Source organism: Oenanthe melanoleuca, chromosome 3 (assembly GCF_029582105.1).
Source record: "Oenanthe melanoleuca isolate GR-GAL-2019-014 chromosome 3, OMel1.0, whole genome shotgun sequence".
Taxonomy (NCBI): domain Eukaryota; kingdom Metazoa; phylum Chordata; class Aves; order Passeriformes; family Muscicapidae; genus Oenanthe; species Oenanthe melanoleuca.
Genome location: NC_079336.1, coordinates 100,908,650 through 100,935,251, shown reverse-complemented (window position 1 = coordinate 100,935,251; position 26,602 = coordinate 100,908,650). Strand labels below are relative to the sequence as shown.

Below are 26,602 nucleotides of genomic sequence, written 5' to 3'. Positions count from 1 at the left end.
CCTGACTTACATGCTATGAAAACTCCAGAGGAAATAAAAAAATCCTTTATACTAACAAAAGTGTGTTGTTTGTTCAGCTTTTAAAACATTTTCCCTTTGACAGAGGGAAACTAAAATTGTGAAATTGGCTTTTGTCGTGTTCTAGGAAAACTGGGTTAGCTCGCTTTTACTTGTGGGGTACAAGGGGAACCAAATATATTTGCTGTACCATGGCATTTTATCCAGCTTGGCCTCAGTGGTGTAGGAGGGAGAATCTTTTTTATCTCTAATCCAGTTTGATCTGGTCTGTAGTAGTTGTTTTTAAAATTTTTTTTGTTTGGCTGATGATACTGGCTGGTACAAAAGAGCTGCTCCAGAGCTCATTCAGGTGGCTTGATTACCTGGAAGATAGCAAGACTGGTTAAATTGAGATTTCCTTGACTCCAGCCATTCTTTGGTTGACAGGATTTTCCTGCTTAAAGTGTAACTGGTGGAATGTGTGTGCAGGAAACTGAAATGGAATGCTTAGTGACAAAGCAAATCATGCAGGTTTCAAATGAGTTTTACCTTGTATCATAGTTTATAAAACATGTCTGGTTGGTTTGTGTAGTAAATACAGCTGACAGATTTTACTATTGGTTAAGAGGAAAACTAAATGCATTTATGAGAAAAACACTGTTCCCCCTTGCTAGCAACAGCAATGCTTAAGAGTTAAAGTCAAGAACAAATCTCAATTAAATGGTCAGTGAATAACAAAAGTTTTTGAAACTGCTTTCCTGAAACTTGTTGGGAGAAATAAAGCAATGTTAATTACACAGCATGAACTGTAACTTTTCTTTAGTTTTTTTTTATTTTTAAGAGGTTGTATATCAGAATGACTTTTGGGCTATGAGGTTAGCCAGAGGTTTGTTGCTTCTTCTGTCTGTATATTGAGGGGTTTCAGCCCCCAGCCTTGAATTTCAAATGCAGAGAAGAAAATGTTTTCTTCAGGTGGCTTTAGACTTGAAGTTCTATTCTTAAGTTGTTGATTTTTGTGGGGTTTTTTTGGGGGTTTTTTTTGTTGTTGTTTTTTTTTTTTGTTTTTTTTTTTTTTTTGTTTTAAAATAGCTTTTGGGTTTGAGCTTTTCTGGCCCTGCTGTCTTTTGACTTTAGTAAATCAGCTTTCTGTTCCTCAAGTGGTGTTTATGAGCACTTTTGAGGAGTTCATTTTTATCTTTCCATGATTCTGGGACAAGAATTGGACAAACCCAGTCAATTTACAGATCTAAAATACTGACATGATGGCTTTTTGTTTTTCTTGATTTTTGGTTTGCTTTTGGAGTTAGCAATGGGCGCCAGTTTCTGTAGACAAAAGTGGAGTTTGGGGCACAGAAGGGGTAAAATTGAGTTAAATCAGACACCTGCCCTGCGTGTTCAGCCTTGAGACATGTTTGGTCATAGCCCCCAGCAATGGTTAGCCTTGCTCTGGGTGGTTTATTTATTCAGTCCTCAGGAGGGTGCTTGGAATGGCTCTTCCACGTACACAAATGATGTCATGTGGTTTTCATTGAGGCCTGGCTGGGCGGGTGATGTGTTCCAGAACATCCCAGGCAGTGCTGAACCTGGCTGATGGCCAGGGTATTGTGCCTCATTCTCAAGTTGGAGTTCTTGCTTTATTGAGGTGTGATACTAAATTGCTTTAAACTCCCATATCCTGTAGAGCTGATTGTTTAATAACACTCAGAAAGGATGGCATTTGATTAAAGTGATGTGGTCTCAAAAGGATTTTCTCTGGCAGTGTGAAAACCTGCCTGAAAAGAAAGGCTTTTTGCTCTTCAGTGCAGTGATACGTTTCATTAATCCTGCATTGTGAAATGAAATACTGTTCCCCTGAACAAGGCAAGCTTGTCTGGAGAGTTTGGAGCTGGGATGGATAAAGCACTTCTTCATTATGAAGCACAAATTGATTGTACAACTTTTCTCATTCTGAAATGAAAAAGTGAAGTGTTCAGAGATGCAGTTCCATGTTTTCCAGGAAGGTCCTGCAGTTGAGTGGAAAGCTTTTGATGCAGTGGATTTTTCTGTGCAGCAGTGAGTTTTTCTGTGCAGCAGTGAGATATTTTAATGGAAATTCCTGGCCTGCTTCATGAGGAAGTTTCTTTGGCTCCCTGTAATGAAGAGGAAATTAGCTACATGGCACTGTGTGTGTGTGTGTGTGTGTGTGTGTGTGTGTGTGTGTGTGTGTATGTGTGTATGTGAAGACAAACTCTGCTTTTTTTCCGAGTTTTCATGAAGTTTCTGTTGAGAAGCTAATAGATTATGGACTGATTCAGTTCACCACTAAGGAGTAAAGATGATAGTGGGACTGTATGGGAAAGCATTGTTTCTTAACACTAAAAAGAAAGTGATACTTTGACTACATTTTGGGACTAAACAGTTCAGTGTAAGTGTGTGTGCATAGAAACATCCCCAGAGGGGACAGCTCAGCTTTAGCATTTGAAATTCCAATTCTGATTGCAAAATAATGTTAATTTGCTGAGTTACATTGCCCACCTGACTCATTTGTGCCTATTATTCTTTAATACAAGCAGAGACTTTACTAATCTTAGTAAATTAGAGTAATCTTGCATCTGCAGTACCAGCTAGAATAATTCTTGGCACTTGTTAAATGCTTTTTGCTCTGTGATTGCACTGAAGGCTGTGGTTGTGTGCCTGGAGGACAAGAAGTGGGTTTGTTGCAGGTGTGTGTTTGCTGATTGTGTCCATGGTTATTTACCTGCTGTACCAGGCTGTGACAGGAGCTCTGTGCTCAGGGTACAGAGTGTGCAGGAGAGCTAATGGCTTCCTAGAGCACATCCAAAGGTTAAACAGTAGGATATTTCCTCAAGTTCAGGCTGCAGAAATTACTCATGTTGGATAACGTGACGTTCCTCGTGTCCCAGTTCCACTCTGAGCTTGGGTCACTTGGGATAACAACTTTCCCTCCAGGAAGTGTTTCAGATGTACTGGATGTTTGCCTCTCTGTCGAGGAGCAGCTTTCACAGAAGGATGACAGTATCTAATTGACATCCAGGAATGTTCTGAAAGGCCTCAAATTCATGCCCTTGCTCTGTCATCCCTTTTATGGTACTTTGGACAAAAGTACTTCTTGGGCTTTGCTTTCCAGAAAATCCCAGCTGTGGGGCTGGTCCAGGCCCTTGAGCAGGGTCTGTTCCCTTTGGTTGTCCTGAGATCAGTACAGTTGCAAGGTCACATAATCTCTGAAGAACATTTTATGTGTCCTGGGTGTTGTGGTTGGTATGGCTTTTGTTTTATTTATTGGAAGGTCTGTTTTCCTGCACTGTCTGTCTCTTCCTGCTTGGCTCAGTGGAGGGCCTGGACTTGGCAGTTGTGGTGTTGGCCCCTTCAAGACTTGTTCAGCTGCTTCTGTGGTGGAAGGAGACCTTCTAGCCAGTGGTTTTGGGGCTTGTCCATGTCCTGTGCTTTCCTTTTTACCATAACACTTCTTTAAAGTTCCCCAAACACGGTGCTTTAGCTTATCCCATGGATTGCTACCCCTGAACAGTTTCTTGGATGTGTTCTGCTGAAAAATGGTAATGAGCCTTTGGGTTGATTTTTGTCAGAATACAAATTTGACATACATTTGTTCTGCTGAAAATTATCTTTCCTATGGAATGATAAATAAATGAGCTATTAAATATGGAGCAGAAACCATAACACTTGAAGTTAAAAAAGTAGAAAATTACATCTGAGCCAAAAAGAGCATTAGAGAATTGGATAGCTGCTGCTTTTAGGGGATTAAGAATCACTTTGTTCACTGGATGGACAATCTCAGGAGCCTGCAGTGTGGTGTGTGAAAAGGAGCAAAGTTTTTAGGTTGTTTTTTCAACTGTGGTCACCATTTTTACTTCTATTTGAATTTTTTAAAATGTAGAATCTGTGGAGCAGAGCAGTTGTTCTCCTCTGCTGGTCTCAAGGCCAGATCGATGGCAGCACAAAATTCAAGTTGTTGCTGAATAGCACAATGCCATTGATGCAGTAAGATGGAAAATACCATGGATTTGCAGTTGGAACTCTAGGAGCAATATTAGCTTTTTAATTCCTTTTTGAAATGCAAAGAGTTGCAACAGTAGGCTTCCCTTAGTGATTTGGCAGATGGTTATAATAGTTTAGTTTTTGGCTCTGCAAACCTATTTCCATACTATTTTGGGGGCTTTCATATCTCATTTGTGAATTGCTGTAATGCTTCAGCAAAGAGTGTGTTTTAGATTTAAAACATCAGGCCAGGCCTATGATGTCAGACCAGCACTTGGTAATAACTCTTACCCAGTGCCTGAGAGTGATACTTCATTAATGACCGTTCTCCTGGAGCAATGGGATTGATCCCAGTTGATGATGATGAATAGTTCCACTTGCAGTTGGAACTACCTGTAGAACAGCTCCTGTCTAGTGTGTATATCTAATGGCTCAAAGTCTGGATCTAGTTTTTCCAGATTTCATGAGGATACAATTAATAAATTGTCCCTTTTAATCCTCTTGCTCAAGCCTGAGATGAAAAAACAACCTACTAAATTTGGTCAAGTCTTAGAGAAGTTTCAAAACTTAGAGCAGAGGCTGTGGATTATGTCTTCAACAGGAGACATTTTTCTCCTTACAGTGACAACTTCTCAGGTCTTCAATATGTGCATGTTGTCTGCGTGAGCCAGCTGACTTGTCTAGTTGAAGAATGATTGAAATGAGATTTTTGGGTTGATGAATTTGAGTAGCAAAGCATCCACCAATTCTCAGACTTCCTTGTGACAAGCAAACACTTGCCCGGTGTGAAGCGCGGTGTCAGAGCTGAACTCCTGCAGTGTTCACCTGGGTCGTGACTCCAGGCCCTCCGTCAATGCATTTCCCTGGTTTTGTGCAGAGTGGATATTGTCACTTGGAAAGGCTTTGTTTCCATGGATTTAGTAATTAGGAATGAGATGAGGGTTAGGTGGCAAAATGGAACTTTGGGCGGTGTAGCTTCTCCATGGTGGTTGGGGATTTTCTGGTTTTACGGTGGAGTTGAAAACTCTAAAATAATTTAAAAGCATTTGTAGAAGAAACACAAGAAAATGAACAGTTTTAATACACTGTGTCCCCCTGATTGGCCAGTTGCCTATGTAAGAGAAAAAAAGAAAAGGCAGTAAAGCAGAATTTACTGAGTTTGTTGCCTCACAGGATCCATATGTGCTAGAAAAGCCCAGTGGTTAACAATCAACTTGTGCTGTGTTAGTGAATGAAGTTTTGAGTTCTGTTCTTGTAAGATTCACAGGGAGAGCTTTGCTAAGCTCTGGCACAGTGTTTAACTTTGAAATGCTGTGCTCAAGAATTCCTTTGTTTAAAGTGGATCACCTAAGTAGACTGTGGAGCATCTCTAAACTTCTGCATGCAGTGCAGGTGATCAAAGCTTTCTGTGCACTTTAGCAAACCTGGCATTAAAACCAGTCACACTTAGGAAGTTCTGTTTATTCTTGGAGCTCACTTTGATCTGGTACTTATTACTGCAAGGACACTCCAATCCTTAGTCTTTTGCTTTATTGAAATACTTAGCTGTAAAGCCATTTTGTACATCTAAAATATCCCGTCAGGATTGATACAGGTGTATTTTTCCCATGTAGCACACCAGAAGGATGCTCACTGATGCATGCTTCTCTGGCCCCTTAGAGGTTTAAAACCATGAAGCATCTGAATTCAGAAATAATTGTTGCTACATCTGTGATATCTGCCATAGCTGAAAATAAATCCCTACCTCTTCTGCAGGTATTAAAAAATACGTTGTTGGCCTAATTATCAAGACCTCATCTGACCCAACGTGTGTAGAAGTAAGTGAAGAATTCCCAGGGGAGGACAAGGGAGGGGAGTGTTATGCAAACCCTGACTCTTCTCTTCTCTTTTCCAGAAAGAGAAAGTGTATATTGGGAAACTGAATATGATTCTTGTTCAGGTAAGCCAGAATTCATAGCATGTCCAACCTCATTAAAAGGTCTGTGCCTTTGCCGTGTGTCTCACGTGTGGCCGCTTCCCTTTGCAGATCCTGAAACAGGAGTGGCCGAAGCACTGGCCGACGTTCATCAGTGATATTGTGGGAGCCAGCAGGACCAGTGAGAGCCTCTGCCAGAACAACATGGTCATCCTGAAACTGCTGAGTGAAGAGGTGTTTGATTTTTCCAGTGGCCAGATCACTCAAGTAAAAGCCAAGCATTTAAAAGACAGGCAAGTGTATCTGTTTAAATCTTAATGAGCAGAGTAGATTTTTGTGCTTGCTGCTAAATAGTTGCTCTCACTTGGAGCCTTTGTGTAAACACCTACAGCTGTGTGATTCCATTTCTGAGCCCAAGAGGATTACTGATTTTTCTTTGAAGCAGTACTCCTAGGGGATCCCTAACTTCATTCTGTACACACAGGGATTTGTACCTTGCTGCAAGTAGCATCTGTTGACTGATGGTTCCTGTGCTTTTAGCACAGCATTCAGCACTGATTGATTGTCTTTCCTTAGAATTGCAGGCACAGGCTTCAAGCTACTTCAAATATGCATTATTACCCTGAAAATGGGGATAAGCCAGGTGGCTTTTGAATGCCTCCATGGGCATACATCTTAAGGACCTGTCCTATGTGCATAGACGTTTTGATTTATGAAGCGTGGAAATGCTTAGTTTTTAATTTTTTTTTTTTTTTTTTTTTTTTTTTTTACAGCATGTGCAATGAATTCTCTCAGATATTTCAGCTGTGTCAGTTTGTGATGGTAAGTCCTATTTCTTTAATGATGTCTCCAAAATTCCCCCCTTTGTGCCTAACAGTGTCACAGTGTTATAAACTCTAAATGGTGATTTGCAGGAGAACTCCCAAAATGCTCCCTTAGTCCATGCAACTTTGGAAACCTTGCTACGATTTCTGAACTGGATTCCTCTGGGATATATATTTGAGACCAAGTTAATCAGCACACTAATATACAAGGTATTCTTGCAAAAAAATGATAGCTCTTAAGTTTAAATACAAGTTGCAGAAAAGCTGTACAACATTTCTGTAATGCTCTTTATTTTTTTTTTCCCCTCAACAGTTCTTAAATGTTCCCATGTTTCGCAATGTCTCTTTGAAGTGCCTCACAGAGATTGCAGGTGTCAGTGTAAGCCAGTATGAAGAACAGTTTGTAACACTTTTTACACTGACCATGATGCAGTTAAAACAGGTAAAAGCCTTTCAGAAATCTCCCTTTGAGTTTCATATCACAAAATGCATTTCTGTACAAAGTTGACAGGTTTATGTGCATTATAGAGCTCTTGATAGAAAAGTGTTGTTCTTTGGTGGTGTTTGTGGCTTGATCAGAAGATGCCAAGTGTGTTTTTCCTAACTTTATTGCAGCTGTATTTCTGCTCTATTGATTTGATTAATTTAAGAGATATTTTGAGCACTTGGGCTGACTCATGGGTAAATGTGAGCTACGTGTCTCAAGACCTAAAGTGACCTAACTTCTGCAGGTTTCTTTTAAATTTTTGGAACAGATAGAAACATTTCTCATTAAAAGCCATACATCAAATTTATATAATTTGATGATTCCCCTCTGAGCAGTTCAGATTCAGGTACATGAGTTTTTTCCTCAGTGTATTTGTATCATAAGTGGATGGGCTTAGGGATTTTTTAAACAGTCTTTTCTTCTCTTGACAATGTTGGTCCATTTGGAAGGTTCTTCATAAAAAAAGCAACATTCTTGTTAATATGAAGTAGTTGTTCTGTATAAAAAGGGAAATTTTTGGTGATTCCTCTTTGTTAGATGCTTCCTTTAAATACCAATATCCGACTTGCATACTCAAATGGAAAAGATGATGAACAGAACTTCATTCAGAATCTCAGTTTGTTCCTCTGCACGTTCCTCAAGGAGCATGGTCTACTTATAGAGAAAAGGTTAAATCTGAGGGAAACACTAATGGAGGTAAGTAGCTTGGTTTATCTGGTCTAGAAATGTAACAGATGTGTTATCATACTCAAAGGATGTGATAGAATTTCTAGATCATTGTACTTAAAGTAGGTAAGAGAAAAAAAACTAGTCACAAATACAAAACCCTCTCAAAAGGTAATGTTTCAATGGCATTCTGTTCTCAGTGATCTATTACCAGTGCAATGTCTGAAAACTTAACTCTATCTCACCCTCTTCTTATTGTTCCTCCATGGATGTGTCAAATAGTGCTTCAAAATAAATGAGTATGTTATTTTTCCATGGTTTGCATGCTTCTGTTTAGCTCTCATGTGAAAAGAAGGTGTGTTGCTATGACTTCGTCAGTCTGTGTTTTCACTGGGCATCCAGAGCTGTTCTCTAGGGTTCAGCACATGCTGTAGGCCAGTTCCTTCTTCCTGATGGAGCTTCTTGCCTAGTTTGCCATTTCCCAACTGAAAAGCTTTAAATAGTCCTCAAGGAGGAGGCTTTCTCTGTAATACAGTCTGTGTGCCAGTGGAAGAGCCCTGCCAAGTGGCTGTGCCAGTAAAACCTCTGGGATTGTGGCAAATATTGGAGATTCAGATAAGAGTGAAGGGTTGGAAAGGCTGAAGCACTGAGGGTACTGCTTATTTCTGTAGTGAGGGTAGATCACAAGATTAGAGTTTTCAGTTGTGTTTCAATTGTGAATAACAATTTTGCTGGGATTTCAACAGTTCTATAGTGACTTCTTTGCTACTGCTCCACTCTGAAGGAATGAAAGTTGTTCCATATTCCCTTGATGAAGCATTTTCTCTGTGTAGAATCAAGCCCTGTGCAGGTTTGAAGGTTGAGGAACTGCCCTGAAACAGGGGGAGAAAAACACCACCCCAGTTTTTAAACCTGGAGACCGGGTATATTGGGAGGGGAAAGTACATTTTGCAGGTTGTTTAGCTGTAATCCAGTGTGCCCATCTGAATTTCAGTCTGTTCCATCTAGTGCTCTCAATATCTTCTGGAGGCAGCCCTCTACCAAAAAAAAAAAAAAGAGGCACATATTAATAAAATTGGCTGCAAATATCAAATTGTAGCTCATTTAGAAGATGGACTGACAGGTGTATCACTTTCTTGTTTTCAGTAGAGCAGCTGGTAACATTTCCAAACAATTCCTGAATTTGCAAGTAGTGAGCTTTCAAAATAACTGGGAATCAGGAGTGCATGGCTCAAGGCTCAAGTTTCTACTTACACTGAGGCTGTGCTAGGAAAACCTGTATAAAACAGATTTACCGAATTGGATTCTGAAGACTTTCAGTCTTGTACTGAATGGTGAAATGTTTAACAAAAGTTTTTATGCCTGCCTAAAATGGTTGCACATTCAACTTCTGTAAGCTCTGGTGTAATAGAACCTAAGTACAGGTTTACTTGAAAAAGTGGTGTGTCATTCTAACCTGTTAATTCCTGCTCTTTGGATGTAGCAAGTCTGCTGAAATTGATCCATGGATTCACTGGATCTCTAGAGTAGCAGAGGAATCTGCATCAGTTATTTTAAGTGAAATTACCAAGAGAAGTTGGTGTGTAAAGATGAATGTATGGCTATTCTGAGTCCTTCTTTTGACACTGTAGGTGGAGATGCTGAATCAGATCTTTACCTTTCAAAAGGCTCTGAGTTGTTGGAGTGCCTAAGCTGTGAAAATATCTTCAGATTTTATAATTTCATTCTGTTTGTTCTCTAATGGGCAATTGCTTTTATTCCTTTCACTGGGGACTGCATAATAAGCTTAAGCAAAAAAGGTTTGTCTGTGTAGTTTTAATTCCTCTGGCTGATATCTCAGCTTGTCAGAATTGCATCAGTGGCTTTCCCTGCTCAGCCTGCTCTGGCTGTTCTGTCAGGAAAGAAGCTGAAAATGTTCTGGTAGATGCCTTCTCTGAAAGCAAAGGAGCAGCATTCCAGGGTCAAAGGATCCAGAACAAAGTAGCATCAATAGTCTTGAGAATAGCAATCACTGACACCAGCTGGTGAGGCTTTTTTTGAGGTTCTGAAATTGCTTTCCAGAAGCTCCAGAGGCTGTGGGTTTGATAATTTACAAATAGGCTGGTTTGGTGATGGCATTTCTAATATGTCTTTAGGCTATTTCAGATTTAATAATAAAAACACTTTGAAAATAACAATACATGACAAGAGTCCTTGGTTTTGAGTTACTCTGCCACTCACAACTCTGACCTGTGAGTAATGTCACTGCAATGTTAATGCCTCTTGTTCCAAAATCTGAGATTAATTTGGCATTTTGTCAGGATTTGGATAACTGAACTTGAAGCAATGTGGTTTGATCTGCAGATACAGTCATTTATTGGGTGTTTAAACCACTTCTTTCCAGGCTCTTCATTACATGTTGTTGGTATCAGAAGTTGAAGAAACTGAAATTTTCAAGATTTGTCTGGAATATTGGAACCATTTAGCTGCTGAGCTCTACAGGGAAAGTCCGTTCTCAACGTCAGCTTCTCCACTGCTTTCAGGAAGTCAACACTTCGATGTTCCTCCAAGGAGACAGCTTTACTTGCCTGTTTTGTCCAAGGTAATAAATAAAGATTGAGATTCTGTTTGTGAATCAGAGATTTTGTTTCATGTAAGGAGTGACATGAGAGAACTTGTCGTAGGGTAATTGATAGTTGATTCAACTCTAGTTATGTAATCAATGTGAAAATACTTTAAGATGATGCCAATATATAGTAGTATTAATGTGCTGTTTCAGCTTTAAGGCACTTAATTTTAAATTAAATCTGTATTAAAGTTTCTGTAAACAGAAAGGCTAGGGTGTTAGAGTTGGAGGAAAACCTGTGTGTGGGAAGAATGGTCCTTAAAAGACCCCTAATATGACACAAGCATTTTGAACCTCTGGGAAGTATAAATACTACATTTTGGGGTTCCTTTAAGTACTGAGCTTGTTCATTGGAAGGAGAGAAGTCAGCAGGCTCTATCCTTAATGGCTTGTAGTTGACATTTCTGTATAGCTGGATTTAACCTTTCTGTGGCTGAGGCTGCCTGAGCAGAGTGCTCTGGAGACACTTGTGCAGCTGGGAGAGGGCTGGGGCTGCAGTTTGATGGAGTTCTCACTTCCCCCAGGTTCGATTGCTCATGGTCAGCCGCATGGCCAAGCCTGAAGAAGTCCTGGTTGTGGAAAATGATCAAGGGGAGGTAGTTCGGGAATTCATGAAGGATACGGATTCCATAAACCTGTACAAAAATATGAGAGAAACCTTGGGTAAGTGAACTGGCTGCAGTTTGTGTGCAGCTGCATCACTGTTACAGTCTCTTAGGATCTGAGTTATTGTGTGGGTGAAAGGGTTATCAGCAAAGGAGTACTACACAGACTGGAAAGGGAGGAGGCAGTGGCTGCTCTGATGTTTCCTGTTTGAGGCATGTAGTGTTTTATAACCTGATGCAGTAGTAATACACTACTTAATTTTTGTCCTTTGGTATTGCAGTGATAATGAGTTTTTTGAGGCAGGAAAAAAGTATTGAGAGTCCTAATTGTAACTTGAGGGAGCAAAGGGAGTAGAGTTGTCAGATATTCAGGACATTAGACATTCAATATTACATTTATTTTCTCAAATGCAGAAGGGAGCACTGAGTGTTCAGCAACAGGTTGATGCAGTAGGAATGTGTGTGTTGGAAAGCTTGTGAGATGCAAAGTGTATGTGGGTATTTTTATTCTCACCTTTCTGCTTGGGATGTAGGTGTAGCCAGCGTTAAATTAATTGCTTTAATACATTTGCACGTGAAATGTGAAAATCGTTTGTGTTTCATGAAACAATTACTCTCTGTCCTGAGCCTGGGTTGTATTGCCAGATAAAAGATTACTTATATGAAAATGCTGGTCAGGTCTTCATTGCTTATGTTGTATTACCTAGAAGATTCACTTGGAGGGAAAAAAAAGGGGGGGAATGTGGTGGAAGCTGTGTTCTGTGGTACAGTAAAAATCTATTTCTGAACCTGGCTGTAAATTGCTCTTGACTTGCTGGGATTTAGGGTTTTATATTGGAGGCACTAATCCTATTACGGGCTGATGCAAGTGACTGAGTTGTGATACCTGAATCTTCCACTAGACCTGTTCAGGAGCACCAGCTCCACTTTCATTGTGGTTTATTGCAACCAGCAAATGTGGTGACAGTATAATGCAGAGCTGAAGAAAGTGCGTGGGCTTACACACTGTATAATGTCCTCCATAGGCAGCCAATCCCATATTCCCTACAGACCATCAGTGCAGATGCCTTTTGATAATAATTAGCCTTGGTATCACGTGGGACATGCATTGATTTAGACTTTTCACATCACCTGCAGGTGGTGTTTTGCTGAGATCCCTTAGAACTGAAGTTCTCAATAAAATTTATCATCCATCATGAAAATAATTTGAACAAATTTCTGCCTCAGTTATTATCCCATGCTGTTGTGACTTCAGGAAGGGAACACACTTTTACCCAAGCACTTCAGTGGGTTTTTATGTAACAGCTTATGAAGATGAGACCCAAGCTGCTGCTTTCAAACATTGCACGTTGATGTCTTTCAGTTTATCTCACACATCTGGATTATGCAGACACGGAACGAATTATGACTGAAAAGCTTCACAATCAAGTGAATGGAACTGAGTGGTCGTGGAAGAATCTGAACACCCTGTGCTGGGCTATCGGCTCCATCAGCGGTGCCATGCACGAAGAAGATGAAAAGAGGTTCCTGGTTACAGTCATTAAGGTATGGAGGGCAGAACTAACAGCTTGGTCACACTTCAGTTTATGCTGAAGAAACCAAGCTTGCACAAATACTGCTCTGGGATCTTAGAAAGCTGCCTTGGATAAGAATAAATGAATGGGAAATCTTCCATCCTGAATTTAGGGGTGATGAATAAGTTAGCGATGAACAGTGCATTGATCCAAGTAGCCTTTTCATCAGATAAAATTTAATTTAGGGTGAAATGTATTCTTTGGGGATGCAGAATAGATGGAAAGGGAAATGAAATACAGCAGAGTGGCAAGAGTAACCCATGACTGTAACTAACTAGCCTAACACCTTGCTCTTTTGCTCTATCTGTATATTCATTGATCAAACTCAAAGTTTGGTTAATATGTGGATAACACATTCACAAGAGGAACAGACTTTAAAAAGTCATACAAAGATTTTTACACAATATTTAGTTTTAAGTCATACAGGAGATGTAGTTTAATTTATTCTGTTTGAAGTGGAGTCTGTATTTTTATCTATCAGTTACTCAGCCAGTATTAAGTACTGTAAGGCTTGTTGGACTCCCCCTGCAGGAATCCTTAGTTATAATTTAAAATGGAGATTCCTTAGTTTAAAACACAGTGATCAGGGTTTGGATGAAACCTCAATGATTGTATTGCCCCAATCTTAACACACCTGTTTGGGTTTTTATTTCTTTATTTGGATTTTGAGTTTGATTGTGGCAACCATCTTTAATATAGCTGCTTATAGAATGTTATGCTTCTAATACTTTAAATGGAAGTAGACAAACTTGAAGAGGAAACTAAGAATCTGTTGTGTTGTAGGATCTCCTGGGACTCTGTGAACAAAAGCGAGGAAAGGACAATAAAGCCATTATTGCATCAAATATAATGTACATAGTAGGTCAATACCCACGATTTTTGAGAGCTCACTGGAAATTTTTGAAGACAGTAGTCAACAAGCTGTTTGAATTTATGCATGGTAATTATATGCTTTTTTATATTTGCTGTTTTAATTATTAAAAAAAAAAAAAAAAAAAAAAGCCTATTCATGGTGGGGAAAAAACACTAATTGCCTTGATTTCTCTTAGAAACCCACGATGGTGTCCAGGACATGGCTTGTGATACCTTCATCAAAATAGCACAAAAATGCCGCCGACACTTTGTCCAGGTTCAGGTGGGAGAGGTCATGCCATTTATTGATGAGATCCTGAACAATATCAACACAATCATCTGTGACCTTCAGCCACAACAGGTGGGTTTCATTTGGGATTGTGGTTAATTCCTAAAGATTATTGCACAGTTCCTTCCTGTTAAATTATAGGGGTGTTTTGCAAGGGTTGAATTGTGTTTAGTTTTTATTAGGGACAGCATCTGGGTAGGAATACCATGATCAAACTTGCATTGCTGAGATGTCAGTTGGAATGTTTGGAAGCAGAATTAAAGTGCATTTAGTTGGAATTTTGAATTCTGCAATGTCTTCAGGGAGACACTGCATGTAACTTGGTGATTCTGCTTTGGGAAGGAGCAATATCCTACTAAAACAGTATATACCTACAGCTCCTGCATTTGGGAAGGAGGGAGTGAGGAACAGTCCAAAAAGGGAAAATCCAAAATCCAGTCCTTTCCAAAAAAGGAAAGGGAAGCTGTCTGGGAAGGGCATGGCTGATGAAATGAGAGTAGTGTGCACCTGCCCCCAGTGTAGTAAACATCAGGCAGAGTGGATCTAGCACCTGGAAAAGGATACTTCCAGGATTGATGGGAGCCAGTGCACAGTTCAGGCATGTCTGGTAAGACTGAGTTTTTCCTTAGTGCTTTTTAACCTTGGTGTTTGTGGTGTTGCTGTTCCCATCAGGTGCACACATTTTATGAAGCTGTTGGATACATGATTGGGGCACAGACAGACCAGACTGTGCAGGAGCATCTGATAGAAAAGTACATGTTGCTGCCCAACCAGGTGTGGGACAGCATCATTCAGCAGGCAACAAAGGTGAGCTCTTCCATTTAAATGTGTCCTGTGTTCAGGTCAAAAGCCCTGCTAAATGTTTGCCCTCCCCTGGTTGTATTTTTCTCACAGAGTTGGGCTGGACTTCATTATTTGATGGCTGACAGAGATTGAGATGAAAATGAAGGCGTTATTTTGAGAGAGGAGACTTAAATGACAAAATAAATACTTGTTTAGTTCTGATTTAAACTATAATCTGTTACTGTACAGACTTCATTTCAGTAGTTTTTTCTAATGCTTCTCTTTCACTTGGCTTTTGGGTAACAGAAAAGTTAAAATGCTAAAAATACTGTTCACTGTTCTTCCTTTCTTCTCCAGACATTCTCTTAAAGTACATATTTTCTTACTTTATCTTTTATTTCTTTCAGTGTTTTGAAAATACTTTTATCTCTATACATTTGTGAAATGCAAGACTGTTGTTCCTTAGAGACAATCCATTTGCAGTTAATCTAATTAGGGGCCTGAAACTTAAGCAAGCTTAAGTTACTTTTCCTACCCTGACTTCTCCCAAGAACACACTGCATTTCCTTTGTACCCCTTCTATCAGTTTTCAACTTTTTAATCTCCTTAGTTTTTCTTCTTTCTCTAACTAGAATAGTGCTTGTAGCACTGCAGCAAAAATAATTCTGCAGAAAAGCAGACTGAAATGAAGTTTTATCCTGGCTCTGTTGGAGGTAGTGCCAAATGCCATGAAATAAACTGCAGGATCTCTATAAAAAAGTCCATAAATTTGAGTGATCTATTCTTTAAGGCAGTGTATAAAATAAATTGTTTAAACTTGGCTTTTATATTGAAAGCCAAAGGGTGGTTGTATTCACTAATGAGGATGAACTCTTAACTTTTTTCACAGAATGTTGATATTCTAAAGGATCCTGAAACAGTTAAGCAGCTTGGTAGCATTCTGAAAACCAATGTACGAGCATGTAAAGCAGTTGGCCACCCCTTTGTGATTCAGCTTGGAAGAATTTATTTAGATATGCTGAATGTGTACAAGTGCCTAAGTGAAAATATTTCTGCAGCTATTCAGGCTAATGGTAAGAAATTCCATGTTCTTCCTGAAAATGAGGTTTGGCAGTGTCTGCCATTAGGTTTCAGAGTACATCCCAGTTAGGTTTAATTTTACTGTTCAGGAGAGTGGAGGAGGACTGGAAGTGCTCACTTAAATCTTTGTTTGCTAACATTGTATTCAAATAAAGAACTCCCAGCTTTAGAGGGAGGAAGAAACATCTATAAATGAACAAGTTTAGGAGAATGCAGAAGACCAGGGGTGCTTACTTAGAATTAATAAACATCTTGCTGAGATGCAGTGTAGCCTATGTTCTTTTAGCTTGCTCTGGGATTGAGTATTAAAGGACTTTCTGGAAATAGAATCTCATTCATTCCTTGAGAAGATGTCAGCAGGGTTTTGGGATGAGACTGCTGCTACAAGGCTGTCTTGCAGAAACGTAATGAGTAAAGGTACCTGAAAGTCATGGTAAACCAGGCTTGCAATCACAGAAGGAATTCTCAATTACCTCCCTTATTTTTACCAGCTAACTTTAGGGCCTGTGGCATCACAGTAGAATGTTCTTCTGTAGTAGTTCATTACAAGATGAAATGAGTCAGTTGCTGAATTGTGTGCTGTGCCCACTTTTCTGGCCAGTGCACAAGATGTACCTGCAAATTGGAATGTTAAATGCAGCTGGTTTACCTTGAAGCAGTTTCTTGGAATTCAGAATAAAACTGGCAGAGAAATCAATAACTTTTCATTCAGCTGATCTAATGGCCAGAATTCATCATTGCCAGACACAGTGAAGTTGAGGAAGCAGTTGCTGGGGCTATGGGCCTGGTGAACTCCAGGCAGCAACTGCTGTGATTGCAGTTGCCTCAGAGAATGTTTTTACAACTGGCAAAGACTGAAGATAAAGGAAGTCTTTATTAGTCTTTGTCATTCAGATATAAAAATCAAGTACTCTCAGTTTTGTTAATATCAAGTTAATTTGGTGGGTTTTTTGGTGTTTGTTTGGTTTGTTTTTTGTTTTTTTTTTGTTTGTTTGTTTGTTTGTTTGTGGGGTTTTTTTTGACACCTCACACAATTAACTGAAGCTTTAAAATTTTCCAGGTGAAATGGTAACAAAGCAGCCCTTGATTAGAAGTATGAGGACTGTAAAAAGGGAAACTTTAAAATTAATTTCTGGCTGGGTGAGCAGGTCCAATGATCCGCAGATGGTAAGTGGATGCATTTTATACAAATATCTCCTAAGACAGAACTGGGAACTCTGCTTTGTGTTCAGTTGTTGGTCACAGGATCTTGCTTCAGGGAGTGTGTAAAATATAATAAGGTAAGCCTGAGCAATGTTTGAGATACTTTAGTTAATCTTAACTGAGAGTAATGTTAAAGGGAGTCAAGGAGATTTAAGATGGAGACAGAGGATGGAACTTCAACGTCCTTAGGAAAAATGTCACCTGTAACTGAAGGAGGAACTTGGCTACAAACTGTGCTGGAGACTTTGCTCAGTAGCTGCACTGCTATAACCTGGCTTACTCTTCCAACCAGGTAGCTGAAAACTTTGTTCCTCCGTTGTTGGATGCAGTTCTCATCGACTACCAGCGGAACGTCCCGGCCGCTCGGGAGCCCGAGGTGCTCAGTACCATGGCTATCATTGTCAACAAGCTGGGGGGACACATCACTGCTGAAATACCTCAGATCTTCGATGCTGTTTTTGAGTGCACATTAAACATGATCAACAAGGTATTTCTATTTCAAACCTGAGATAAGACATCTCCTTTGAAGCAACCTGTGGGGTCTCCTGATTCGTGTTTTTCCCAGTCACAGAGCTCATTTGTGGCGCGTGACCAAATTTCTGCTCAAATGAGCGTATTTGTTTTATAGTTGAGCTGGGTAGTTAGAGCTCTTAAACTGCTTTAAACTTCTCTGATTAGCTCTTGATTTAAGCCATTAGTAATTTTTCTGGAGTGCTGCATTTCTGCAAGCAGAAGTCAAATGTCAGTGTAGGACTAACTGCTAAAATTGATAAATATTTAAAATGTAAGAGCACCACTACTGCTCAGTTAAGTATTTCCTCACTAAATCTGCAGTATGTACTGACTTGCTCTGTTTAATGGAAGATGCTACGATGGAATTTATGGAGACTTGGCTTTTTCCCCCTTTCCCTTCTAGGACTTTGAAGAATATCCTGAACATAGAACAAACTTCTTCTTGCTACTCCAAGCTGTAAATTCTCACTGCTTCCCAGCCTTCCTGGCCATTCCACCTGCACAGTTCAAACTTGTCCTGGATTCTATTATTTGGGCTTTCAAACACACAATGAGAAACGTTGCAGATACAGGTAAATGGAAGTGTTTAATACAGATCAGAGATTTTTTGTTGTTCATTTTCTTTAATCAAACTTGATCACATGATTCTGCATTTGAACAAGGATAGAATTCTGTCACAGTTTCAAGGTGCCAGCCAGGGATCCATGGATGGGCTGGGATGTTTGGTTGTGCGATTCCTGTAGCTGGAAGAGAGTACTATTACAATTTCTCCTTGCTTTCTTTGCCATGTGAGCATTGACACCTTTCTGAAATGGCTGAACAGATGCAGCAGGTTAAAATGGTGCCACAAAAAATTGTGAAACCGGTGATTCTTTTAGCCATTTAGAGATGGGGGAAAAGGGTGTTTTTCAGTTGCATTTCACCAAGTAAAGCAATTGAAGTTTCTATTTCAAGCCAAACATTAAAACATCTTTTCTTGTTGAAATAGCCAACACTATTGGGTAGAGGGTTTTGCTTATCAAATGGTGTGATTGGGTCTTTATCTAATGATATCCTAATCATAGTATAATGAAGTTGAAGGGGTGTGGCATGTGTGGGAGGCAGTGCCTCACCAAACCATCATCTGTGCCATGCTGGGCATCCTGCTGCCCTTCAGGATTTCTTGGGATTTCTGTTGTTCTGGAAAAGACCGAAATCTCCCAGCTGTTGGAATGTTGTTCTCTTGGTCACCTTTTTTATTGCTTTTTTGCAGGACTTCAGATCCTTTATACCCTACTCCAGAACGTAGCACAGGAGGAGACGGCTGCCCAGAGTTTCTATCAGACGTATTTCTGCGATATCCTCCAGCACATCTTCTCTGTGGTCACAGACACCTCGCACACTGCAGGTGAGAATGTGCCTGTGAGTGAGGCAGCTGCTGCAAGCCATCCCTCTGAACATCAAAATAATGTCACACATCCTGTTCTGAATAACCACTGGGTGTTTCTGGCTTTGATCCGTGCAGGTTTGACAATGCATGCGTCAATCCTCGCGTACATGTTCAACTTGGTAGAAGAGGGAAAAATAAGTACTCCTTTAAACCCTGGAAACCCAGTGAACAACCAAATGTTTATTCAGGAGTACGTGGCTAATCTCCTCAAATCTGCATTTCCTCACCTGCAAGAGTAAGTCTGCCATGATTCATTCATGCTTCTCAGTGGGTTCTTACTTGCTGGAGTTCTAACTGATGTGTTTGCTGTTAGTGCCCAGGTTAAGCTGTTCGTAACAGGACTCTTCAGTTTAAACCAGGATATTCCTGCCTTCAAGGAACACCTAAGGGATTTCCTGGTCCAGATCAAGGTATGTTTGTCATGCTTTTCTCAAGAAATAAAAAACTCTTTTCAGCAGGATTTTGTCACACAGGACAGTGTGGAGTCAGTGTTTGTTTGAGGAATAAAAGTTATTTTGCATCTTTTTAGAATGCAATGAGAGCTCTGTCCAGTGGTGTGTGTGACCAAGTGGTGTTCATGGAACCTGTTTCACTGGGATTTAATTTCACAAATTGGGCTTAAATGTCATTGCTTTTGTTCTACATTGTGCACACAATCCTTATTTCTTAGGGCAACTGAAGAACTAAATCTAATGGGAAATAAGTTGGTTTTAACCTGATTTTTTTTCATTCTCCTTGGAATTGGGACCAGTTTTGAAATTCACTGCACTAATGCTATGCCTTTATTTTTTGGAATGATAAGGTTGTAGGAAATAGTTTAATTTGTTTTGAGACTGCAATTGTCAGTATTTCAGAATTGTAACGATTCTGCTTTAATGGTAATACACTCCAGATGCTGGGTTTGGCATGCCATTCTGTAACACATGGTGAATTTCTTTAAATACTGCTTTTTTTTAATTGTGACCTTAGGAACAGAAAACCATGCAAGTAGCCTGTCAGAGAACAGGAAGGGAAGATGTATCCTGTATAATTTTGGAAGCTATTACTCTGCCTTAAGCACTTGACAATAAACTGATGTTTCTGTGTGAATTATCCCAGGAATTTGCAGGTGAAGACACATCAGACTTATTCTTGGAGGAGAGAGAAACAGCCCTTCGGCAGGCTCAAGAGGAGAAGCATAAACTTCAGATGTCTGTACCTGGCATCCTTAATCCACATGAAATTCCTGAGGAGATGTGCGATTAAAAACAAAAATAAAACAAGTTTTGCAGTTTTCTTTCTGTACAGCTACTTTGTTGTGATAGAAGAAAACAGCACTTGGATATTTGTTGACCAAAATGATGCCAATTTGTAAATTAAAATGTCACCTAGTGGCCCTTTTTCTTATGTGTTTTTTGTATAAGAAATTTTCTGTGAAATATCCTTCCATTGTTTAAGCTTTTGTTTGGTCATCTTTATTTAGATTTGCATGAAGTTGAAAATTAAGGCATTTTCAAAGTAATTACTTCATGCCCATTTTGTGGCTAAGGGGAAAATAGGCAAAACGTAACTTGTAAAAGACTATATTGCAAAATAATACAATTTCCTGTAAGAGTATCGATTTTTAATTCGGAGTAATTTTCTTTCTAGTCTGTCCTGCAGTCTAGGAGAAAAGGTAAAGAGTAAAGCAGATTGAATGAATTGTTAAGCAGAGGATCCTAGTGCTGCGTTTGTTCTGATCAGTTAGCAGCTTTCTGGACTGAGTGGTAAGGCTATAGGCTACGTGTATTTGCAAGTTGTATGGCAAGTTTGCAGCAAGATCATGTGCATATCATCCCATTGTAAAGCAACTTCTAAAGAGTATGGGAACACAGTACAGTTAGTTATTTTTACACAGTTTTTTTGTTTTTGTGTGTGTGCTGTCGCTTTGTCGACAACAGCTTTTTGTTTTCCTCAATGAGGAGTGTTGCTCATTTGTGAGCCTTCATTAACTCGAAGTGAAATGGTTAAAATATTTATCCTGTTAGAATAGGCTGCATCTTTTTAACAACTCATAAAATAAAAAAAAAAAACTGGCTTTTGAGATGACTTATACTAATTTACATTGTTTACCATGCTGTAGTGCTTAAAGAACACTACTTAAGAGCAAAATAAACTTGGTTTACATTTATTTTTCTTTCTTTGGCTTATTCTTTTATTGGATGAAAATGCTGTGATCGTATTTAAGATTTGTATTTGAAGGCGTAGGAAAAGCTCCTTGAGGTCTAGATAACTGTTGCTTCTGGCTTGCCTCATCTCAAGGACTTTGGTTGTGCTTGAAGTTACCATGAACTAAGTTGGGTTCCATTTGGAAGTACAGTAGCTGTTCTGACTTACCTCCATGGATAACTATTCCATACCACGTTACTATAAAATGCCAGGAATGAGGTACTCTTGCTCTTTTTCTCTCTGGACTCTTTGCAATTTATTTCAAAGAGGTATTGCACTGTATCTTGACTAAACAGTTAATAATAGTCCATGTTAATAACATGTGTAGACGAGATCTACGGTTATTTTTCTACCTAAAGTTTTGTAGTTAAATGATTTTCACAGATTTATGAAGCAGTATGAACACTAAGGTTGTGTACAGTCTTGGCTTCCCCATCTCTGTCGTGTCTTGTCTCTGTTCTCTCACGTCGGTGTCGAGCTCTCCCCAAGTTTCTCCGTGGATTTGGTGTCCAGTCTCCAGGCTGTTGCTGGGATGTCAGAGAGCTGTCACGGGAGCCAGGCAGGCGTGGGGCTGTTGTGTGTCACTTTGGGTGCTGTAGTTATGGACTTTGTGCTGTGTTTTCCTTTGCAGTAGAAGTGCATGAGTTAGCCGTGTTCCTGTAGGATGTAGCTGTGCCTGGAATGTTTCCAGGCTGGAGTCTCGGCCCCTCTGTGTCTGTGACATCTCCCTGTGTGTTTTACCCTGGCAAAGCTCAGCTGCTCCCACGGGAAGGGCCTTGGCAGTGGCACTGTGAGCTTGGAGACCTCCTCAAACCCCCGTGGCTGGGACTGCCTACAGCCTCCCAAACTCTAAATTACTGCCAGAGTTACAGAAACCATTTCCTACTCTCCTTAAAGCTCCCAGTTCCAGCTTTTTCATGTCTTCCCACCAACGTGGAGCTTTCTGCTCCACCCTCAAGGCAATATTGTCTTTGTTGGGCAGTTTAAAGTGCAGCAGTTGAAGTCCTGTTGAAGGACACATCTGGCAAGGACATGAAATGGCTTGTGAGCAGGCTGAGTGGCAGCATTAGAGCTACAGATTACCAAAAGCTGTGCAGAGAAGTAAGAAGAGGTTATTAAAATGGAAATGGAGCCCGCCAATAGCAGATCACATCCCGTGAGTCACAGCTGAACGCTGAACTGGTTCTGATGTGAGGTGGCATTAACTGCATTCAGAACAGTTCTGAACAAAAATACATACATGTGTTTATGCACCTTCCTTCAAGGTTGAATTTAGGCTGAGGCTCATGGGCTGGTTGTTCACTGAAGATTTAAATGTGACCTAAACTCGCAAACAACAAACCCAAAGTGTATTTTTATGTTGATTCAGAAAAGAGTTGTTTGGTTATTTTGATACCTTGTGAGTTCTCCAGTAACAATATTCTAATCTTAGGTTTTGCTTCCCTTTTAGATCTAAAAATTTACTGTGGTCTTGTCTTGTTCTCTTAAGATAATTGGTGCCTTTCCCTGATCTCTGCAGCTGCTATAAAAATGCAGCTTCTGTAGAGTTCTGGATACCATTAAAGATTTGACTTGTGTGTGTGCATATTTCTAGTGCAGTTATCTTGAATGTGAAAAAAAAATAAGACAATGTACATCTAAGAAAGTTCTAGTTCTAATGCACACTCTGTAAATCAAAATATATGGATAAAAAGCATGAACCATCATATAAACATCTCCATAAATTGTAATTATATGTAAACCAATGTTTTGTGCATATTTCTATACAGATTTTACAAAAAAAAAAAAAAAAAAAAAAGAAAAGAAAAACAAAACAGTTCTGTGTACTCCAGGTACATTGATAAATACAAATATTTTGGGGTGTTTTCTGTGTTTACATGGATTGATTGTCAGCTGATGAAGACACCCCAAGTACTTGTTTCAGGCTGCCATGATGTGTTTGCTACTGTAACTGAAGCAGATTATCTTCCAAAGCATTTTAGGTTAGTTGGTTTTGGTTTTTTTAAACTAGAATAATTTGGTGTGTGTTAATCTGATTGGTTTAAGTGAACTATTTTCCAATAAAGCTAATATTTATGCAAAAAAAAAGCTTTAGAAATGCTCATCTCTTTAGGAAGCTTTAAAAGTTACTGCTGATAGTTTTTGGCACTGGAAAGGCAAAAAAACTTCAGCTTAAGGGGGGAAAAAAGAGAGTAAGATACACTGAAAATGATGCATTAAAATGCTTGAGGTGAGGAATTTGCCTTGGTGCTGTGGTGAGGGACCAGACTGTCCCAGAGTCCATTTATCACTGGGTAAGTGATGATTACTGGTCCCAGACTCCTGGGGTGTGCTGGAAGGTGTGGCTAAACTTCCTTCTCCCCTTACTAGCTTTGTCTAGGTGTTATGGAGCTAAACTGAAACTTGGGAGGTGGCTCTTTAAAAACCATCAGTAAAAGAACAATCCTGCCCATCAGGAATGCACCTCTGCATTTCATTCCTCAAGACTGAATTTATTTTTAGGCTTTCCAGCTTCAAGACATGTCCCTGTCAGCAGGGTTCCTTTGGGAAAAAGCTCAGCCACTCCTGTTAAAGGAGTAACTTTTCAAGCCATTATCCCATATACAATGCAAGCTACCTAAAGTCCCAGATTTCACACCTACAAACCTGTGAGCACTTTTTTTGGTCTAAGTCTGTACAGGGAAATATGGGATTGAGGAGTATTTTGGAGGTTAAGAGTATGGAAGAAAACGAGACACTCAGATTTTCACTTTGATTTACTCTTATAAGTAAAAATCACCCAGCACTTTTTCCTGGGTTATCTCTTGGCTAATCTCTTCCCAGTCTCACATCAATATCTATGGGGGGGCCTGGATTTTGGTTATGAACACCCTTTAAACCTTAAATCCTTTTCAATAGTCTCAGCTTTTCCTGAGTCCTGAAGTCTGCAGTCTTTGGTGGATCTTGTGATTTCAGCAAAGATTATCAAGAAGAATAGACCAATTTTACAGCTGGAGTAGGGAGGGGAGCTAAAATTTTCCCTCATGTGTTGGAGAGCTGTGTTGGACCCCAATGCTGGTTACTTTAACATGGACATTGCTAACCAGACAGGAAAAGTTCTCCAATGGAACATTGCAAATGTAGGTTTCACCACTAAAAAGTCCCAAAGAGGTACAAATGTAAAGCAGAAGCTGCCTGGACCACTTTGGTAGTGGTTCAGTTTCTGGAGACAGTGTCTCATGCTCAGAAATGCCTCCTCTGTACTTACATGATATATGTGGCCAAATTTTGAGTGTCCTGTACTATTTGGGGTAAATAAATTTGCATTTGTCTTCTCAGGGTGCTGCACACCAGAGTCTAGTTAGACATAAACCCTGTTAAAAAGTTTAGAATGCTAAAAGAGCAATGAAAGTCAAGTGCTGAAACTTAAATGTGGGTAAATTTAAACTGATTCTGTTGCTGGTGGCTTGCAGTGGTTTCCAGCAGCATCCCAGGCACCAGGTCACTGATTTAACTAGACTCCAGTTTAATAGCTCAGTGTTGGGATGTGAATTTTGGAAATTCATTTTCTTGCTCTTAATCTAGTCCCAAACTTAAATTAAGAATTTTAGTTTTGCCCAAGTCTTGCATTTATCTAAGTTACTCCTCTAGAAGAACTAAAAGAACTGTGTTGGCACTTTCCCAGAGTAAATATTCCCAGCTGAGGAGCACTGCAGCCAGAGGAAGGGAAGAGGCCTCCTGGGGATAAAACAACCTTGCTGGGATGGTACACGGAGAGAATAAAGGTTAAGAGGAAAAACAAAGCATGCTAGAGCAGGAGGCTGATGATCTCTGTAACCAGGGCACTGACAGGTCTTGTCTTCAGCTTGAAAACCAACATTTAATTTAAAAGAATTCAATTTAGTCTCTAGCTTAAAAAAAAAACAAAAAAAAAAAAAGAATGTGCAGTAAAAGGAACCAGGCTTTCAATATTCTGTTCTGCTCAAAAGCAGGAGTGACTCAAGGTCACTCTTCTTGCTGTATTCCTTGAGCTTGGCATGTGACACCATGCTCCAGAAGGTCCCTTCTGCTGACTCTGGTGTTTACGTGGTGCTGCACTCAGATCAGACAGCTGATTGCTCAGGAAAACCATCTTGGAAGATGTTCTGGCTGTTCCTTTGAGTCTGCTACAAAAAGTTACTGCAGGGCCTATATAAGGAAGAAAGAGCAGAGAGAAAAGTGCAAATTCAAATCAGATGTTGCAGATTGTAGAATGAGGTGTTCTACAAGAGCTGAAATACAGTGGACACACAGAAGAGAAGGTAAGGCAGCACAACATCAAGTGAAAACTAGCATGTAGATTCACAACATAAAATCCTCTGATCTACCTTTTGATGGACCTCAAGCTTTGAAATCGGTGCTGTAGAACAGAAAGGTGGCCACTACATTAATTCAGACAGGAGCAGAACATAATTGCAACGTTCTGGACTCCTTTTATTCTTCCCTTATGAATTCTGAGGCTAGCTGGAAGAGATGAAAAGAGCAAGAAAAGCTTTACAGGGTCCAGTACATCTGTGTCATTTTAATAACTAAACCAGTTAGCTATTAAATAGTTATTATTATGGAGATTTAGTGACATAACCAGTTAGTTTAATAGCTAACTAGCTCGTGGTGGTCAGATTTCTATCAATGGAAAATACAAGACACTGTCAGGAATTAAAACATCTGTAAATTAAATCTAAGGAGCAAGATCAGTTTTTAGGTTTTTACTCTTCATCCTCTCGTATTACTACCCTTTGTTACTCCCATTTGAAATACAATTGCATTAACATGTTACGTGAATTAAAGTGACAGACAAGAAATCTGTATCTCCTGTAGACTCTAAAATTAATTTTCTGTATTAGTTTAAACAGTAAAAGGAAATTTCAGCAGGGAATATTTAGGAACGGCTATCATTGATAAACCGAACTTGAAAGTATTTCAAAACCAAGTAGTAACAAGTCTAGAATATTTCTGACTTGCACTGTAGCTGTTCTCTACCTGTTTACATCTTTTACTTTTAAACAGCAGCAGAATTTTTGCCTTTGTTTAACAAAGTGATGCCTCGAGGATTGTTTTGAGGTGAGCATTCTGTGCCCTGGAATGGGAGGTTACACACACAACCACCACGGTGTTATCAGCCTGGATAAATATGCACTTGAAATTAAAAAAACAAACCCAGAACTGCATCTCAGCAATGCCATCAGATTTATTTCACGTGGAAAAAATATGAGGCAGCCACTGAGGAATTCAAAACAACTTTTTGGGGGTTTTTCCCTACCTTATTTGGTGATTCCGTTTGACTTTTCTACTAAACTCTATTGCATCTGCATTGCGGCTATTAATAGATTTGGGTTTTTAATCCTATGTACAGGTCGGTAAACTCGAAGGGTTTGGAGTAACACACGGACTCACCACTGGGTGGTACTACAGAAATAAAAAATGAGCGCTTAATCCTCGGGAAGTGCCTACTTTGGGGAGAAAAGCCAGCCAGGATCTATCATGTGATCCATATTCCAGTTACATGTACCTGGGAGAGGGAGCAGGATTGAGAGACGGCAAAAAAAAATAAAAAGGGTTGGGCTTTTTAAATAGAAAAC

At 39.7% G+C, this 26,602-nt stretch overlaps 1 protein-coding gene across 3 annotated transcripts in view; it reads left to right on the top strand.

Annotated features, from left to right (window-relative positions):
• Nucleotides 1-20,967, top strand: part of XPO1 (exportin 1) — a 34,656-nt gene extending 13,689 nt beyond the window's left edge. For all 3 annotated transcript variants that reach the window (XM_056488186.1, XM_056488184.1, XM_056488185.1), the window contains 21 exons: nucleotides 5,749-5,810; nucleotides 5,888-5,932; nucleotides 6,020-6,201; nucleotides 6,682-6,730; nucleotides 6,823-6,942; nucleotides 7,046-7,174; nucleotides 7,757-7,915; nucleotides 10,269-10,466; nucleotides 11,015-11,153; nucleotides 12,459-12,640; nucleotides 13,453-13,609; nucleotides 13,719-13,882; nucleotides 14,483-14,617; nucleotides 15,483-15,666; nucleotides 16,734-16,840; nucleotides 17,169-17,363; nucleotides 17,793-17,961; nucleotides 18,642-18,776; nucleotides 18,894-19,053; nucleotides 19,132-19,228; nucleotides 19,917-20,967. In XM_056488186.1, coding sequence (XP_056344161.1) covers nucleotides 5,749-5,810; nucleotides 5,888-5,932; nucleotides 6,020-6,201; nucleotides 6,682-6,730; nucleotides 6,823-6,942; nucleotides 7,046-7,174; nucleotides 7,757-7,915; nucleotides 10,269-10,466; nucleotides 11,015-11,153; nucleotides 12,459-12,640; nucleotides 13,453-13,609; nucleotides 13,719-13,882; nucleotides 14,483-14,617; nucleotides 15,483-15,666; nucleotides 16,734-16,840; nucleotides 17,169-17,363; nucleotides 17,793-17,961; nucleotides 18,642-18,776; nucleotides 18,894-19,053; nucleotides 19,132-19,228; nucleotides 19,917-20,063 — 2,915 coding nt within the window. In that variant the 3' untranslated portion in view covers nucleotides 20,064-20,967. The remainder of the gene's footprint in view (nucleotides 1-5,748; nucleotides 5,811-5,887; nucleotides 5,933-6,019; nucleotides 6,202-6,681; nucleotides 6,731-6,822; nucleotides 6,943-7,045; nucleotides 7,175-7,756; nucleotides 7,916-10,268; nucleotides 10,467-11,014; nucleotides 11,154-12,458; nucleotides 12,641-13,452; nucleotides 13,610-13,718; nucleotides 13,883-14,482; nucleotides 14,618-15,482; nucleotides 15,667-16,733; nucleotides 16,841-17,168; nucleotides 17,364-17,792; nucleotides 17,962-18,641; nucleotides 18,777-18,893; nucleotides 19,054-19,131; nucleotides 19,229-19,916) is intronic.
• Nucleotides 20,968-26,602: the final 5,635 nt, after the last annotated feature.